The sequence below is a fragment of the Corythoichthys intestinalis genome, chromosome 5, assembly GCF_030265065.1.
Source record: "Corythoichthys intestinalis isolate RoL2023-P3 chromosome 5, ASM3026506v1, whole genome shotgun sequence".
Classification (NCBI taxonomy): domain Eukaryota; kingdom Metazoa; phylum Chordata; class Actinopteri; order Syngnathiformes; family Syngnathidae; genus Corythoichthys; species Corythoichthys intestinalis.
The window spans coordinates 1,103,754-1,120,431 of NC_080399.1; the positions used below are offsets into that span (position 1 = coordinate 1,103,754).

General features: G+C 37.3%; 1 protein-coding gene across 2 annotated transcripts in view; it reads left to right on the forward strand.

Moving 5' to 3' along the window:
- The first annotated feature begins 7,749 nt into the window (after positions 1 to 7,749).
- ptprja (protein tyrosine phosphatase receptor type Ja) overlaps positions 7,750 to 16,678 on the forward strand; it is an 80,960-nt gene continuing 72,031 nt past the window's right edge. For both annotated transcript variants that reach the window (XM_057836310.1, XM_057836311.1), the window contains exon 1: positions 7,750 to 7,959. In XM_057836310.1, the coding sequence (XP_057692293.1) occupies positions 7,891 to 7,959 (69 nt within the window). In that variant the 5' untranslated portion in view covers positions 7,750 to 7,890. The remainder of the gene's footprint in view (positions 7,960 to 16,678) is intronic.

The following is a 16,678-nucleotide window of genomic DNA, read 5'->3' on the forward strand; positions in this document are numbered from 1 at the left end:
CACGTTGCTGATTTCAAGGAATCACTGTCACTTCCTATTGATTTTGAGGCATTTCAGGGTCACTTCCTGTAGCTATTGGGTCACTTCCTGTTCATTTTGAGGCATTTCAGGGTCACATTCTTTTGATTTGGGGGCATCTCACACTTCCTGTGGCTATCGGGTCACTTCCTGTTGATATTGGGTCAATTCCTTTTCATTTTGGGGCAATTCAGGGTCATATCCTGTATACATTGGGTCACTTCAACTTAATTTTGAGGCATTCCAGGGTCACCTTCTGTTAATTTTGAGGCATTTCAGGATCACTTCCTGTTCATTTGGGGGCATTTCAGACTTCTTGTGGATATCGGGTCACCCTTGGGGTCACTTCCTGCTGATTTGGGGGCGTTTTGTGGTCGCTTCCTGTTGATGTCGGTTCACTTCTGGTTGATGTCTGGTCACTTCCTGTTGATTTGGGGGCATTTCGGGGTCACTCTGTTGAATTCCGGGTCACTTCTTGCCCTCAAATCACTTCCTGTTAATATTATGTCACTTTCTTTTGATTTGGGGACACTTTGGGACTACTTCCTTTTGATAGCAGCTCACTTCCTACCAATTCAATGGACATATATGAGCTCGGCAATGTTTATGGTCAAAAATCACAACCAACAATTGAGAGGAGATTTTTTGGGCGTCCCATTATAGTTTTGAAGGAAATCAATAGGAGTGAAGGGAAATTTTTGTCCCATTAAAAAGAATAGGAAATCTTGACCATTGGAAATGAATGGGAAGTTTTGGCAGTCGTTTGGAAATTATACGTATAAATACATTAACAACATAAAAAGAATTCTTGAATTTGATCCCTGTTGGATTTCCATTGCATCAAGTTAAATTCTTCTATCGTTGACACTTTCTACCACCTAGTGGTGACAACCAAGAATGCTATATTTCCATCATCACTTTTACACTGAAACGTGTATTGAGCAGCACGTTTTGTCAAAAGTTAAAAGTACACACATCTAAACTGTCGAAATCGACCCCACCCTCCAAACAGGAAGCCCCCAACTTGTTTACTCTGACACTGAAATGGATCTGCTTTGGGGGAAATGATGGCAATTTGCTTAGCATAAACAAACTGAGATAAGGAATACAAGTGTATCAACTGTCAATGGCGGTTAGTGAGGTCAAATAAATTGTAAATATTCATCCAAAACAGGAAAGCAGCATCTCAACGGGGTTCAAGTCTGGACTTTAACTTGGCCACTCCAGAGCGTGTATTTTGTTCTTCTGAAACCATTCTGAAGTTGATTTACTTCTGTGTTTTGGATCATTGTCCATCCTCTTTTTCGCTTCAACTGTCTGGCAAACAGCATCAGACTTTCCTCCAAAACTATTGAATGCATTCTTCAACTAACTCATTTGCGCCCAAAAACGTATAAATACGTCCTATGTAGGGCTGTCAAAAGATTAAGATTTTTAATCGAGTTAATCACAGCTTAAAAATGAATTTATCCTAATTAATCACAATTCAAACCATCGCTAAAATATGCCATATTTTTCTGTAAATTATTGTTGAAATGGAAAGATAAGACAAGACGGATATATACATTCAACTAGGGCTGCAGCTATCGATTATTTTAGTAGTCGATTAATCGATGAACTAGTCACGTCAATTAATTGAGTACTCGGATAAGGAACATAAAAAATACCTGAGCTGAGCCTCAAACGGTATAAATAAATAAATAAATGAGGAACTTACATTGCAAAGGTCCACTAGCTTAAATGCTATAAAATGCCAACATTTTTTTTTTTACAATGCTCTTAACAAATAGTTCAAACACATATTCCCACAAAAAACAGCTAAATATACCGTTTATCTAAATTCCAATTCAATAAAAAAAAAGAAAAAAAACATTAGCTCAAACAAAAACTTATGTTGGTTTTAACAGGGAGCAGCTGGATTCAGCCATGTCAAATGAGGCAGACCAGGGGGCAGTGTATCCACTCAAATCAATAAAACTAAATGCAAACACTTTCAAAACAAACCATTACAACGCCACTTTAATTAAACGAATACTCGAAGCAGCAAAATTTAATTCGAATAATTTTTATCTAATCGAATACTCGAGTTAATCGATTAATCATTGCAGCACTACATTCAACATACAGTACATAAGTACTCTATTTGTTCATTATAACAATAAATCCACAAGATGGCATGAACATTATTAACATTCTTTCTGTGAGAGGGATCCACGGATAGAAAGACTTGTAATTCCTAAAGGATAAATGTGAGTTTTTAAATTGTGACTAAATATTGCCATCTAGTGTATTTGTTGAGCTTTCAGTAAATGATACTGTAGCGATTTAATTGTTCTGCCCAAATGCGAGGTGGGAAGTGGTGCAACCATGACTGTGTGTGGTGGCAGCAATTGATATATCGTCTCTGCGTTGGGAACAATACAGGGTGTTAAGAAAAAGACTCCTCAACTCCTGTCATCCTACATCGCTTCCCCCAATATTTCTAGTTGATGTGGGAGAGATGTTTAAAGGCCAAATGTGAAGTAAGGTTGGCCAACCATGTTTTTGAAGAATATCAATGGCTAAACAATTATAAGCATATTTTCGTTATTTTTTTTTTATAACGCAACCCTTCCTGATTCTTTGTTTAACCCATAGCAACGCCCTAGACAACAAAAATTTTTTTCTTCGACAATCTTCGGAAATCTTCGGAATTGACGTCACGCCGAGAACTGCGAGGGAAGTCCGCCATACACACAGTATTGTTGCATTGCTTCTTGGTAAGATGCCACGGCGGTTTGTGGCGATGTATTGTTCTCAATCTACAGAAAAGTTGCGCTCGCTCTATCGCTTATATCGCTGTTTGAATCATTGTTTGAAGGGCTTTGTATGGCGGCCGTATGTATGGAGCGCTGCTATCGCTTTTCTCGGTGTGACGTATCACTTCCGGGTTCGTCCCCTTTCAGGCTCGAACTTCAGAAATGCGATTATTTTGTCAAATATACAACATATAAATGATTTTTTTCATGCTTTATTTGTTGGACACTGTTTAATTACTTTAATTGTGACCCTATTTGGCATGTGAAGAAATTACTTCACATTTCTGCTTTAAGATTTACATTTAAATATCAGATTTAAATCTAGGATTTATATTTAAGAATTACATTTAATATTTAGATTTAAGATTTAGATTCAACATTTATATTAAGGATTTAGATTTCACATTTAGATTTAAGATATATATTTAAGATGCACATGTAAGATATGAATTAAATGTAAATCTACAGTAAATCTTACACATATATCTTAAATCTAAAATCTTAAATCTAAATCTAAATGGGTGAAACTATATATTTATCTAATATGCAAATTCACATGACTGGTGACCGGAAGTAACAAACGTGGGAGCAGCTCAGACTGTCTATGCATATGAGCTAAATATTTAGTTGCACCCGTTTCAGGATTTAGGATTTAGATTTAACATTTACATTTCAGATATATATTTAAGTTGTACATTTAAATATAAGATTTAAATTTAGGATTTATATTTAAGATTTAAATTTAACATTTAGATTTAAGATATATATTTAAGATGCACATGTAAGATTTAGATTTATATTTAAGATATAAATTAAATATTTAGTTCTGGTTTGAAACATTCAAGTCTAGTACTTATTATTTAAAAATAAATATCTAATTTGCTAAATAATGTTGTAAATGTGCACAAAAAAAAAGTGACTAAAATTTTCACACATTTTAAACACCGCGCTGCATTAAATGTGAGAAAATGTCATCGTAATTTTCAGCATGTCCTGCTTTACAAACTGTTCGTGTACCTACGCCTATAATTATGGGGTGCCGTTTGTAAAGCAGCACATGCTGAAAATTGCAACCTTTTCTCACGTTTAGCGCCACACAGTGTTTAAAATGTGGTGTAAAATTTTTAGAGTCACTTTTTTTGCACATTTAAAACATTATTTAGCAACTTACATTTATTTTTGAATAAGAAGTTTTGGACCTGGTTGTTTAAACCCAGAACTAAATATTTAATTTAAATCTTAAATTTATGTGCTGCATCCTAAATGTTAAATCTGGTAACGGTTGGAACTAAATATTTAGCTTAATATGCAAATTCACATAACTGAAGACCGGAAGTAACATAATAAAAGCTGGCGCACACAAAATACTCTTTAAATAGTTTCTCCTAAATGTGTATTTTAGCTGTATATTGTTATAATCACAATGACTCATGTCCAAGAGCCGATCGACTGCCACCGTTGAGTAGGTTTTATTCATTTTTAATCAACGTAAACAGACAGTCTTAGCTGCTCCAGCTTTTATTTTGTTACTTCCGGTCTCCAGTCACGTGAATTTGCATATTTAGCAAAATATTTAGTTTCAACTGTTTCCACATTTAACATTGAAGATATAGGATATAAATTTATGATTTAAATGAAATGTTTCGTTCTGGATTCACACAGTCAGATCTAAAACTTCTTATTAAAAAATAAATATTTAAGTTGCTAAGTAGCGTTGTAAATGTGCAAAGAAAAAAAAAAAAAAGACTCTAAAAATTTCAAACCATTTTAAACACTGGGTGGGGCTAAATGTGAGAAAACGATGTTGTAATTTTTAGCATGTACTGCTTTACAAACGGCGCCCCATATATGCTTACTAAAGCAGACATTAGTAGTCGATGGCTTACAGCCAATAGATACAAATTAGCACATTCTTCCATTGTCTTCTTTATTTGATTTGGAAGGGTAAACACTCTTGATTTATGTCTTGCTTAGAACATCTTTGAAGGTGGGAAATGGCTCACCTTATCAGCCTGATGTGGAGTTGGAACCCCGACAAAGGCCTTCACTTTGAAGAACTTTCCAAGCGCATTCATCAAACTCGGACTGCTCGGGATTACGTAACGATTGCATACCGCGTACTCGTTTTCAACTGTTTTGGTCCCACAAAAGAGCAGCCAAATGTTGACATTTTATGTTGTCTAGTTCCTCAGTCTTGGTTGACGTTTCCTGCCCAGTGCGCTGTGAGAAAGCTGATAATGAAAACTCTAATAATAAACTATACATGTCATAGAATCTCTTCTTCTGCACTGTGGTACATGACTTATTTTTACACAAATGAAGACAAAGTCTGCCTTTCAATCATTGCCATTGACGGCGATGGATGTCCAATCATTTGAACTGGGAGGCTAGCAGTGAATGAGAACATCGACTAGTGACAAAGTCACAGCAGAAGGATGAAAAGAGCCAGGTGATTGGGCGTCTATCAATGTCAATGACACTGAAAGGCTTATTATTTATCTTCAATAAATTTGAAAAAATACTTTCAAAATGAACTGAATTATATCCATAATACATATTGTGGTGTCCTAGTGGCACAGGGCTCACCACAGGGACTCGGCACCACGGACGGCGACGCCCCTGGGAAGTGACCATCACACCTGCGGGTGAATGCTGTAAAGAGGCAGTCGGGAGCTACCTGAAAGCAGAAACTGGAGAAGAAGAGAGACTAAGAAGATAAGAAGACTAGAGACATTTCACGGTGGGGCCGTGATCCTTCAAGACAGAAGGTTTGGTTTGTTTTTCGCTTGTTGTTTTTGTTCATTTTTCTTTGAATAAAAACGGGCCATGACAGCCCAGCACGGTCGAAACCTCCGCCTGCCTGTCCTCCTTCCAGCCCCTTCCAAGTGTACAATATTTACTGCGACTGGCTGGCAAGCAGTTCAGGGTGTACCATGCTTCCTGCCCGTTGTTAGCTGGGATCATTTCAAATTCATGCTCTTGCTAAACCAGTTTCTGAGATGGCACGACCATTTGCTTTTTAAAATGGCGGAGCGCGAACAAGAAGTTGTGAATGGTCAGAATTTATTTAATTGTATTTTTTTAAGAAGACTCAATCAGTGGCAGTATTAAATGTAATAGATGAAATCCAAGGGCGTAGGTTTGGTCTCAGCATTGGTAGGGAGGCTATAACCTGCATGTACTCTTTGCTGGGGATGGGTCATTTATAAGACCAAACAGTCAATTGGGTCAGGGCTACATTTCTCACCAATATGAACCTAATTAATTGATAGGCTAAATGATGAATGTAAAATAATACACCGTTCGATTCAAACCTTTATTTTCAAAAACTACTAAAGAAACATTTTGAGATTTTCCCGAATAGATGTCTGGATTTTATTGGAAAATTTTAGGGCTGTCAAACGATTAAAATTTTTAATCGAGTTAATTACAGCTTAAAAATTAATTAATCGCAATTCAAACCATCTATAAAATATGCCCTATTTTTCCGTAAATTATTGTTGGAATGGAAAGATACGACACAAGACGGATATATACATTCAACATACGGTACATAAGTACTGTATTTGTTTATTATAACAATAAATCAACAAGATAGCATTAACATTACTAACATTCTGTTAAAGCGATCCATGGATAGAAAGACTTGTAGTTCTTAAAAGATAAATGTTAGTCCAAGTTAATGTTTTCGTTTTAATAAATTTTGTAAAATTTTCAATCAAAAAATAAACTAGTAGCTCGCCATTGTTGATGTCAATAATTACACCATGCTCATGGGTGCTGAAACCCATTAAATCAGTCGCACCCAAGCGCCAGCAGAGGACGAAAAAACACCAAAAAACACAAGTAACAACTAGACATGACACTGCTGCCACTTTAATCTGTTTGAGCGGGGCATGGGCGTTAAATGCGTCAAATATTTTAACGTGATGAATTTAAAAAATTAATTACCGCCCGTTTAAGCGATAATTTTGACAGCCCTAGAAAATTTAAATTGCAATATTTGAACACAAATTATATCAACATACACAAGAAATGCAAACTTGGAAATCATCAGTTACCTATCTATAAGGGGTTGATCCTTAACATTTCATACCATCTAATTAATGTTAACAGTAGAAAACATACAAGAGGAAATTTCTCTCAACGCAGCTTCCTTCTCAAGTTTGAGAAATTCACACTGATTAGAGTTATGCTAACTCTGATGCAGGTCGGACTTTCAGTAGCAAAATTAGTGGTGTGCCCCCCCCCCCCTCCACAACATTGATGTCTTTTTACATTACTTACAGTGGCTGCTGCTGGTGAAAAAAAACTTCTGATTTCCCTCGTCTGTTGTATTTCTGTTGAGCTGTGAATGCGTGTATGTGTGTGTGTGTCTGTGTCTGTGGGGGGGGGGGGGGGTCAAGTCATCAGCCAATCAAACGTGCGTTTGAGCGAAAGGAAAAAAATGGAATGGCACATTCAGCAAGTGAAAAGGGGTCAATGTAAGTCTGAACATAATGAAAGTACTGTAATTCACTTACAAATGGTCGGGTCAGTTCTATCCTTACAATATATGGGAAGACAATCTAAATTACCTATATAACCGAAGTCATTATATTATCCAAATAAGGTTGCTTAAAAGTTTCAGCATCCTGAAAAGTTGATAGTGTTATGTCCCTACCATACCTACGCCCTTGGAATTCACCTTTCTCAGAGCACGTGAAGGCAGCACGAATAATATCGGCCACCAGGTGGTGCAAACGAAACATACTATTTCTTTGCCTTGGCTGCTCTTAAGTGGCTTTTAATGCATTCCTTCACCCTTTTGTGGCCAAGTTATGGTCGGAATGTGGGATGCCTCCTTCAATTCTGCTTGACCAACTTGCCCTCAGCGATGATGATGAAGAGGAGGAGGAGTTGGAGTGTTGTCAGCTAGTTGACTAAACTTTCGCCGAATGACATGACGCGCTCCTCCTCCCTGTTCCCAGAGAGGAACAAGGTTTCCCCATCGTACTTTTTGTCTTTCTTATGAGAAGAAACGGACTTTTATCGGGCATGTCAAGCGGATAGACAAGGTTTCAACTTTTTCATCATGAAGAAGTCGTCGCCGCGCTTTATCGCTTGTTTGTGGACTTTTCTTCACCTGAGCGCGTTTGTGAAGGTAAGTCGCTGCTTTCAAAGTCAGTGAAGATAGATTCTGCTTGCACCTGTTGACAAGCAGGATGCCTCGGGAGCTACAACGGCCGCTTTGTCAGGTTCAAACGGTTTCTTGTAAATTGGAGTTAAATTCATGTAGGCGAGTAATAAATACGCTGACCTTTAGTTAAGTTAAAATGCTTCACAATAGTCGGCTGTTTGGCGGAAGAAAAGATATAAAAGATTTATTAAGCGTGCTAGAAGACAAGAACTGGATTTAACTTTTTAATAGGACACTCATCGAACTCATGGGCTGCCATTGACGGCACTAGACGTTAAAAAATGGAGAACACAAGGGCTTTTTTCTGACACTCATATTCATGTTTTACGGGGTTCATGGTACAACGGAATAGAAGACTTGTGAATTTGCCTTGTTATGGTTCTAGCATTCGTTAATTCACAGGTTATGTGAAGAAATAGACAACTGAGGTAACAGTTAAAGTCAGGTAGCACTAGCCAGCTGGTAACCTACTTTTTTATTTTTTTATTTTTTTATTTTTAAAATAATATACTACCGTGGTGGCTTACAGCAGTGTTTCTCAATTATTTTCTGTTACAGGGAAGATGTAAACGTTTTGCGGCCCCCCAAATACAATCATTTTGTCTATAAAATATTATTATTATAAGTACACCTCATACATTTGCCTCAATTAAAAAAAAAAAAAAAAATTCACATCCAAAGTGTAAAAATACACTCAAGGTAGGCCTGAACGATATTGGAAAAAACTATTGCTGCGATTTTTTTTGGGTTTGTGATATATTGCGATATTATACTGCGATATGAAAAAAAAATATATATATATGTATATATATATATTTTTTTTTTAAAGGAATTTTTACAAGATGACTTAAATAGCTGTTTGGAAAGACTTTGGATGACTCATCATGACCACAGTGTACAGTATTCCATCGTTTTTCGCGGTTAATAGGGACCAGAACCCGCCGTGATAAGTGAAAAACCCTGAAGTAGCGCAAACCCCATTTTTGTGTGTGTGTGTGTGTGTGCGCGCTCAATGTATTTATTCAGATCTAGCACTGGAAAGAGATACACATAAGACATGTTTTTTTTCTCACTTTTTTCCCCTCAAAGTATGATTTTAAAAAATGCATATATATATACCCCTGACTTAAATGACCTCTACCAAGTATCATCAATTACAATTTGTCCAACTCCATTGTGGTTTCTTATGTAAGTCCATTGCCTGACTATGACACAATGAAGACTTGTCAGCACGGTGCGCTACGTATGTAAAATCAAGCATGCCGAGATATTGGAGCGGCGATTAGAATTTGACGTGACTTGACAGGATAGCGGTACTGGCCGCACGCGCACGTCTGCATGCTATTCGCAACCCCTCTCGCTTTTTTCTCTCCAGAAAGACCAGCGCGGTGAGGACAGGTGCGATGATGTAATCCCCGTTTCACTGGGATACATTCTGAACACGAGTTGTAACGCTGGTTTTACAGTGCGTTTAGTAGGGGGCGGGACAATACAGTGCCTTGCAAAAGTATTCGGCCCCCTTGAATCTTGCAACCTTTCGCCACATTTCAGGCTTCAAACATAAAGATATGAAATTTAATTTTTTTGTCAAGAATCAACAACAAGTGGGACACAATCGTGAAGTGGAACAACATTTATTGGATAATTTCAACTTTTTTAACAAATAAAAAACTGAAAAGTGGGGCGTGCAATATTATTCGGCCCCTTTACTTTCAGTGCAGCAAACTCACTCCAGAAGTTCAGTGAGGATCTCTGAATGATCCAATGTTGTCCTAAATGACCGATGATGATAAATAGAATCCACCTGTGTGTAATCAAGTCTCCGTATAAATCCACCTGCTCTGTGATAGTCTCAGGGTTCTGTTTAAAGTGCAGAGAGCATGATGAAAACCAAGGAACACACCAGGCAGGTCCGAGATACTGTTGTGGAGAAGTTTAAAGTCAGATTTGGATACAAAAAGATTTCCCAAGCTTTAAACATCTCAAGTAGCACTGTGCAAGCCGTCATATTGAAATGGAAGGAGCATCAGACCACTGCAAATCTACCAAGACCCGGCCGTCCTTCCAAACTTTCTTCTCAAACAAGGAGAAAACTGATCAGAGATGCAGCCAAGAGGCCCATGATCACTCTGGATGAACTGCAGAGATCTACAGCTGAGGTGGGAGAGTCTGTCCATAGGACAACAATCAGTCATACACTGCACAAATCTGGCCTTTATGGAAGAGTGGCAAGAAGAAAGCCATTTCTCAAAGATATCCATAAAAAGACACACCAAACATGTGGAAGAAGGTGCTCTGGTCAGATGAAACCAAAATTGAACTTTTTGGCCACAATGCAAAACGATATGTTTGGCGTAAAAGCAACACAGCTCATCACCCTGAACACACCATCCCCACTGTCAAACATGGTGGTGGCAGCATCATGGTTTGGGCCTGCTTTTCTTCAGCAGGGACGGGGAAGATGGTTCAAATTGACGGGAAGATGGATGCAGCCAAATACAGGAACATTCTGGAAGAAAACCTGTTGGTATCTGCACAAGACCTGAGACTGGGACGGAGATTTATCTTCCAACAGGACAATGATCCAAAACATAAAGCCAAATCTACAATGGAATGGTTCAAAAATAAACGTATCCAGGTGTTAGAATGGCCGAGTCAAAGTCCAGACCTGAATCCAATGGAGAATCTGTGGAAAGAGCTGAAGACTGCTGGTCACAAACACTCTCCGTCCAACCTCACTGAGCTCGAGCTGTTTTGCAAGGAAGAATGGGCAAGAATGTCAGTCTCTCGATGTGCAAAACTGATAGAAACATACCCCAAGCGACTTGCAGCTGTAATTGGAGCAAAAGGTGGCGCTACAAAGTATTAATGCAAGGGGGCCGAATAATAAATAAATAAATAATCTTTTTGTATCCAAATCCGACTTTAAACTTCTCCACAACAGTATCTCGGACCTGCCTGGTGTGTTCCTTGGTTTTCATAATGCTCTCTGCACTTGAAACAGAACCCTGAGACTATCACAGAGCAGGTGCATTTATCCGGAGACTTGATTACACACAGGTGGATTCTATTTATCATCATCGGTCATTTAGGACAACATTGGATCATTCAGAGATCCTCACTGAACTTCTGGAGTGAGTTTGCTGCACTGAAAGTAAAGGGGCCGAATAATATTGCACGCCCCACTTTTCAGTTTTTTATTTGTTAAAAAAGTTGAAATTATCCAATAAATGTTGTTCCACTTCACGATTGTGTCCCACTTGTTGTTGATTCTTGACAAAAAAAAATTAAATTTCATATCTTTATGTTTGAAGCCTGAAATGTGGCGAAAGGTTGCAAGATTCAAGGGGGCCGAATACTTTTGCAAGGCACTGTAAGTAACCTTTTATCCAAAATGCTCCTAAATCGGCAAAATCTTGAATTAAATCTATCTTTATCTATCTATGAGGCAGAAAGAAAGCGTCCTCATTCAACACCACTAACCTGGTTAGACATTTAAAGCTGCATCACAAAGATATTTGGAACGAATACGAGGCTGCTAGAGGCGTGGGAAATTTCTGATTGTTAGATTATTCGCGATTCGGCCGTGAAAGATTCGAGAACGATTCACAAACATCCAAATTCCGATTATTGAATTATACCAGGTAAAGCGGAAATAAAACACAGCCAGCACGGTCTTCAGGATGCAATGAGGAACGAACCGAGAGTAAATATCATGTTCAACTCATGCCGCTAGATAAAAAAAAAAAAAATAATACCTGACTGCGGCCGTCAGCCGCTACAAACAGCGCCCAGTTGCTAGTTGCTACAAACATACGGCAACATACGGCTATGGTAGATATCATATATATAGATGCGAAATGACAAACTTTCCCGCGCTAGTGAACAGGCGCCATATTAAAGCAGTAGACTTCTCTAGAAGGCCCTGTTGTAGCGAACCTAATTACTTTTTATCTAAAAAAAAAAAAAAAAAAAAAAAAAATCGGCAGAATATTGACTTGAATCTATCTTGAAATGATGAAACAGTTTTAAAACTTTCACGTCAAAAGTAGACAGAAGGGAAATTATGGAATAACGGGAGCAATTTTAACAACTTTAACGGTTGATTCACAACAGTAAATTAATTGAATGTAGTTTAAAGCTGCCGATACAGAATGGGGACTTGAGTATTTTATTTACTGTTTTTAACGGTTAACTTGATACTGAAATAGTAGTTTGTTTAGCCTGAGAGGATTTTTGAACAATTTTGGAACTAGTGTAAAAAAAAATTAATATCAATAATCGATTTATAATCGAATCGGAGCCTCTGAATCGTAATCGAATCGAATCGTTAGGTGCCCAAAGATTCCCACCTCTAGTGCCAATACTTTTGTCTGGCCCATTTTTGAAGTTTTATGTAAAATGATATTGATTGAATTTTTTTTCATTCTGTCTTGGTTTTTTTATTCATTGCAAGCAAAATCAATGAAGATATTACTACCAAAGCATTTGTAATTGCAATCACTTTCTGGGAGAAATTGAGCGTTATCTGACAGAATTGCAGGGATGCCAATACTTTTGGCTAGCACTGTATATCTGTCGAAATAAACCGGTCCGGCCCACATGGGATCTTCTTGACATGAATGTGGCCTGCAAACCAAAATGAGTTTGACATCCCTGCATTAAACATTTGTTATCCGATTCATAGAACTAATCAAGCGATAGATTAAATGATAGCTGTGGCCCTAAACCAAATACTCATTAGAAACCCACTTGGTTATCGCTGTCATTCAAAGGGAGAGTAAAAAGTAATCTGAGAAATACGCCGGTTACGCTTGTGCGCACTCAGCAAATGCAGAAGTGCTTCAGTATTTTTGTGACGCCGGAAGTTGGGGGCAACATTCTTACTGTTCCAGGCAATTGTATCATTTTGCCTAAAACTTTGTTTCACACAGAAATGACTAGGTTGCAAACTCCCTGAAAAGAAAAAATAAGGGACACCTCATTGGCAGGGGTGAACGTGGCTACACTGCAAAAAATTCACCGCCTTAAAACTTGCGAAATTCCCTTAGTTTTATTATAAATCTACTAGAAATAAGTGAAATTATCTGCCGGTGCTATTTCTTGAAATAAGAAAAATAACCAAAATTTTCCGTTCACTTTAACGCAGGTTTTTTGAAAAGAAGAAAAAAATTAAAAAATGCTACTTGTCCTACAATTTTTGACCAAATTACAAAATTTACACTTCAAAAATTCCAGGATGGTAAAGGGGTATAAAAGTTGTATACAGAATTTGGCAAAAACCTACAGCCCCCCCCCCCCCAAATTTGTCATAAATTTGCCCATTCATTTTTAATGGGATGCCATTGACAGCCATGTACATCCAAATTTCCCATTCATTTTCAACGGCAGGAAAACATAGGTCTTTTTGACCATTTACCATGGCAGCCCATTGACATTAAGCTGGCACCCAAGTAAGTCGATGCCATTGACAGCCATGCCCGTCCAAATTTTCAATGGCAGAAAAACCTGTGTGGTTGTGATTTTTGACCATGCAACCGAACGTGTCCCCGAAATATCCCCAAATCAACGGGAAGTGACATGATAGATCTGTATCTACCACAGCAAAGCCCCATCGTCATTTCTCCAGAGATGACAGTTTCTGCTTTCAGAAATGTTCTGTCAAACGATTAAAATTTTGAATCGAATTAATCACAGCTTAAAAAGGAATTAATCGTAATCAAATGAAATTCAAACCATCTCTAAAATGTGCCATAATTTTCTGTAAATTATTGTTGGAATGGAAAGATAAGACACAAGATGGATACAGTGCTGCTCAAAAGTTTGTGAACCCCCTCAACATTTTGGAATTTTCTATTATTTCAACCTGATTTCCTAATCAATCAATTCAGTAGTTTTTTTTTGTTTTTTTAACAGTTGTGTTGTCGAGACTAAATTAAAAAGAGTTTTCATCAACTGATGTAGGTGCAAAATTGAACTGTTTGGTCACAACCAAAACCGCCATGTCTGGCGAAAAGTCAACACTGCATACCACCAAAAGAATCTTCTCCCAACAGTGAAGCATGGAGGTGGGAATGTCAAGATCTGGGCTTGCTTTTCATCCTCAGGACCTGGACAACTCCACATAGTCCAGGGAATCATGAATTCTGAGGAATATTGTCAAATCCTAGAACATAACCTGACGCCATCTGTTTTGAAGTTAAAGCTTGGCAGAAGGTGGATCATGCAACATGATAATGATCCAAAGCATTCCAGCAATACAACCAAGGAATGGCTGAAAAAGAAGAAGATTCGTGTTCTGGACTGGCCCAGTCAAAGTCCTGACCTAAATCCCATTGAAATGCTGTGGCGGGACCTGAAGCGAGCAGTTCATGCCAGACGCCCATCAAACCTCTCTCAACTGACTGCGTTCTGCAAGGAAGAATGGGCAAAAATCCCCCAAAGTAGATGTGAGAGGCTGATTAGTCACTACAGAAACCGTTTGGTTGAGGTAATCTCTGCAAAAGGAGGCGCAATATCCTATTAACTGAAGGGGTTCACATACTTTTGCACACATGATATCTGAGTTTTTCTTCAATCAACCACTTTTGTTAAATAAAGAATGACAATATAACTATTTCTTTTGTTTCAGTCCATTATTTGGAATGTCAGTATTGTGGATTTGGGTATAACTTAACATTTAATAAGGTTATTTTAGTTTTTTTTTACAAAAAATCTGACCATCGCTGTGGGGTTCACAAACTTTCGAGCAGCACTGTATATACAGTATATTCAACATACTGTACATAAGTACTGTATTTGTTTATTATAACAGTAAATCAACAAGATGGCATTAACATTCTGTTAAAGCAATCCATGGATAGAAAGACTTGTAGTTCTTAAAAGATAAATGTTTGTACAAGTTATAAAAATGTTATATTAAAACCCCTCTTAATGTTTTCGTTTTAATAAAGTTTGTAAAATTTTCAATCCAAAAATAAACTAGGAACTCGCCATTGTTGATGTCAATAATTATGGTGCTGAAACCCATAAAATCAGTCGCACCGAAGCGGAGCAGAGGGACACAAATCACCCAAAAACACAAGTAACAAGTAACAAGAAATGACACTTTGCTGTCATTTTAATTTGTTTGAGCGGGGCATGTGCGTTAATTGAGTCAAATATTTTGGCGGGATTAATTTTAAAAATTAATTAACGCCCATTAACGCGATAATTTTTACAGCCCTATTCTTAATTCAAGAATAGATATTGTTCAAAACATTTAAAAGCAATTCTTGTCTTAGTCATATTTCAGTAATCTCAAAATGTGTCTTTGCTTAATTTTTGTTGACAAAAACACAAGACTAATTTCATCCAGTTACTTTGTAGTCAACGTTGACTAAAAATGATTTCGTCCGTAAAATGGGAAAAAAAAAAAAAAAACCTCCAAAAATAAATAAAAACATTTATCCATCTACGGTATTTCAAATGAACATTGATAGACGAACACATATTGTAGCGTCTATGACGACAATGCGAGCTATGATGACTATGCTAGCTAACTGGGACGTGAATGCTATGCTAATTGTGAGATGTGCTTGATATGCTTTTGCACGCTAACAGTATTTACAGTAATTAAATCAATTATGTGTGTTCAAAACCAGGTGTTGTGATTAGGTTTTCTCATGTAACAGTCTATTCGCTTGTGCTTTAGTGCTTATACAATGAAAAGAGTAAGGTTTCTGTTTTCAGTAAATGTTACCATAATATTTCATTCACGGTTTCTGTTTTATGCCTATGACCATACCTGGGGTTTCTGTTGAAATATCAAATATAACTATTGGGTCTCATTTTTTTCTGCTGAATGTTTATCCGAACAAGTTGAATAAATATTATCACGTTTCATCGAGCATGTTTGGTTGTCAATGGGACATCGTTTTGACCCCAAAAAAATGAGGATTTTTTTTGTTTTTTAAGGGTCCAAAATGTTGATTATAATTGGTGAGTGAAGAAAACAACAGTTTGGACATGAAAGTTATGGTGTCCTGAAAAAAAATGGACCAAAGCAGGCCATTGTGATTTTTTTTTTCTTCTTTGAAATATAAAGGCAGCATCAAAGGCATGGAAATTCAGACAAAATAGGTCCAGGTCTTAAAGGCAAGGCAAGGCAAATTTCTTTATAAAGCACAATTCAACACAAGGCAATTCAAAGTGCTTTACATCACATGAAGATCATAAAAATCACATTTAAATCAACACAACATAAAAACCAAGACAAAAGATTGCATTTAATCACAGAATAAAAATAAATAAATAAAAATAAAACAAACGAATGCGTGCATAAGTTTTTCCATGTCTTGTTGAGTCAGAAGCCCCTTCATTCTGGCTATATTTTTTAGGTGGTAATAAGCAGATTTAGTGACGGACTTTAGATGGCTATCAAATTTGAGGTCTGAGTCAATAATTACGCCAAGGTTTCTGACCTAATTTGTAGCTGTAAGTGACATTGTGCTAAGGTGCCTGCTTATCTTTGACCTTTCCTTTTTTGGCCCCAAAATGATCACTTCTGTCTTCTCCGCATTTAACTGGAGAAAATTCTGGCACATCCATTCATTGATTTGATGAATGCATTTACTCAGGGAGACTAAGGGACTATAATCATGTGGGAACACAGAAATGTAGAGTTATGTGTCATCTGCATAGG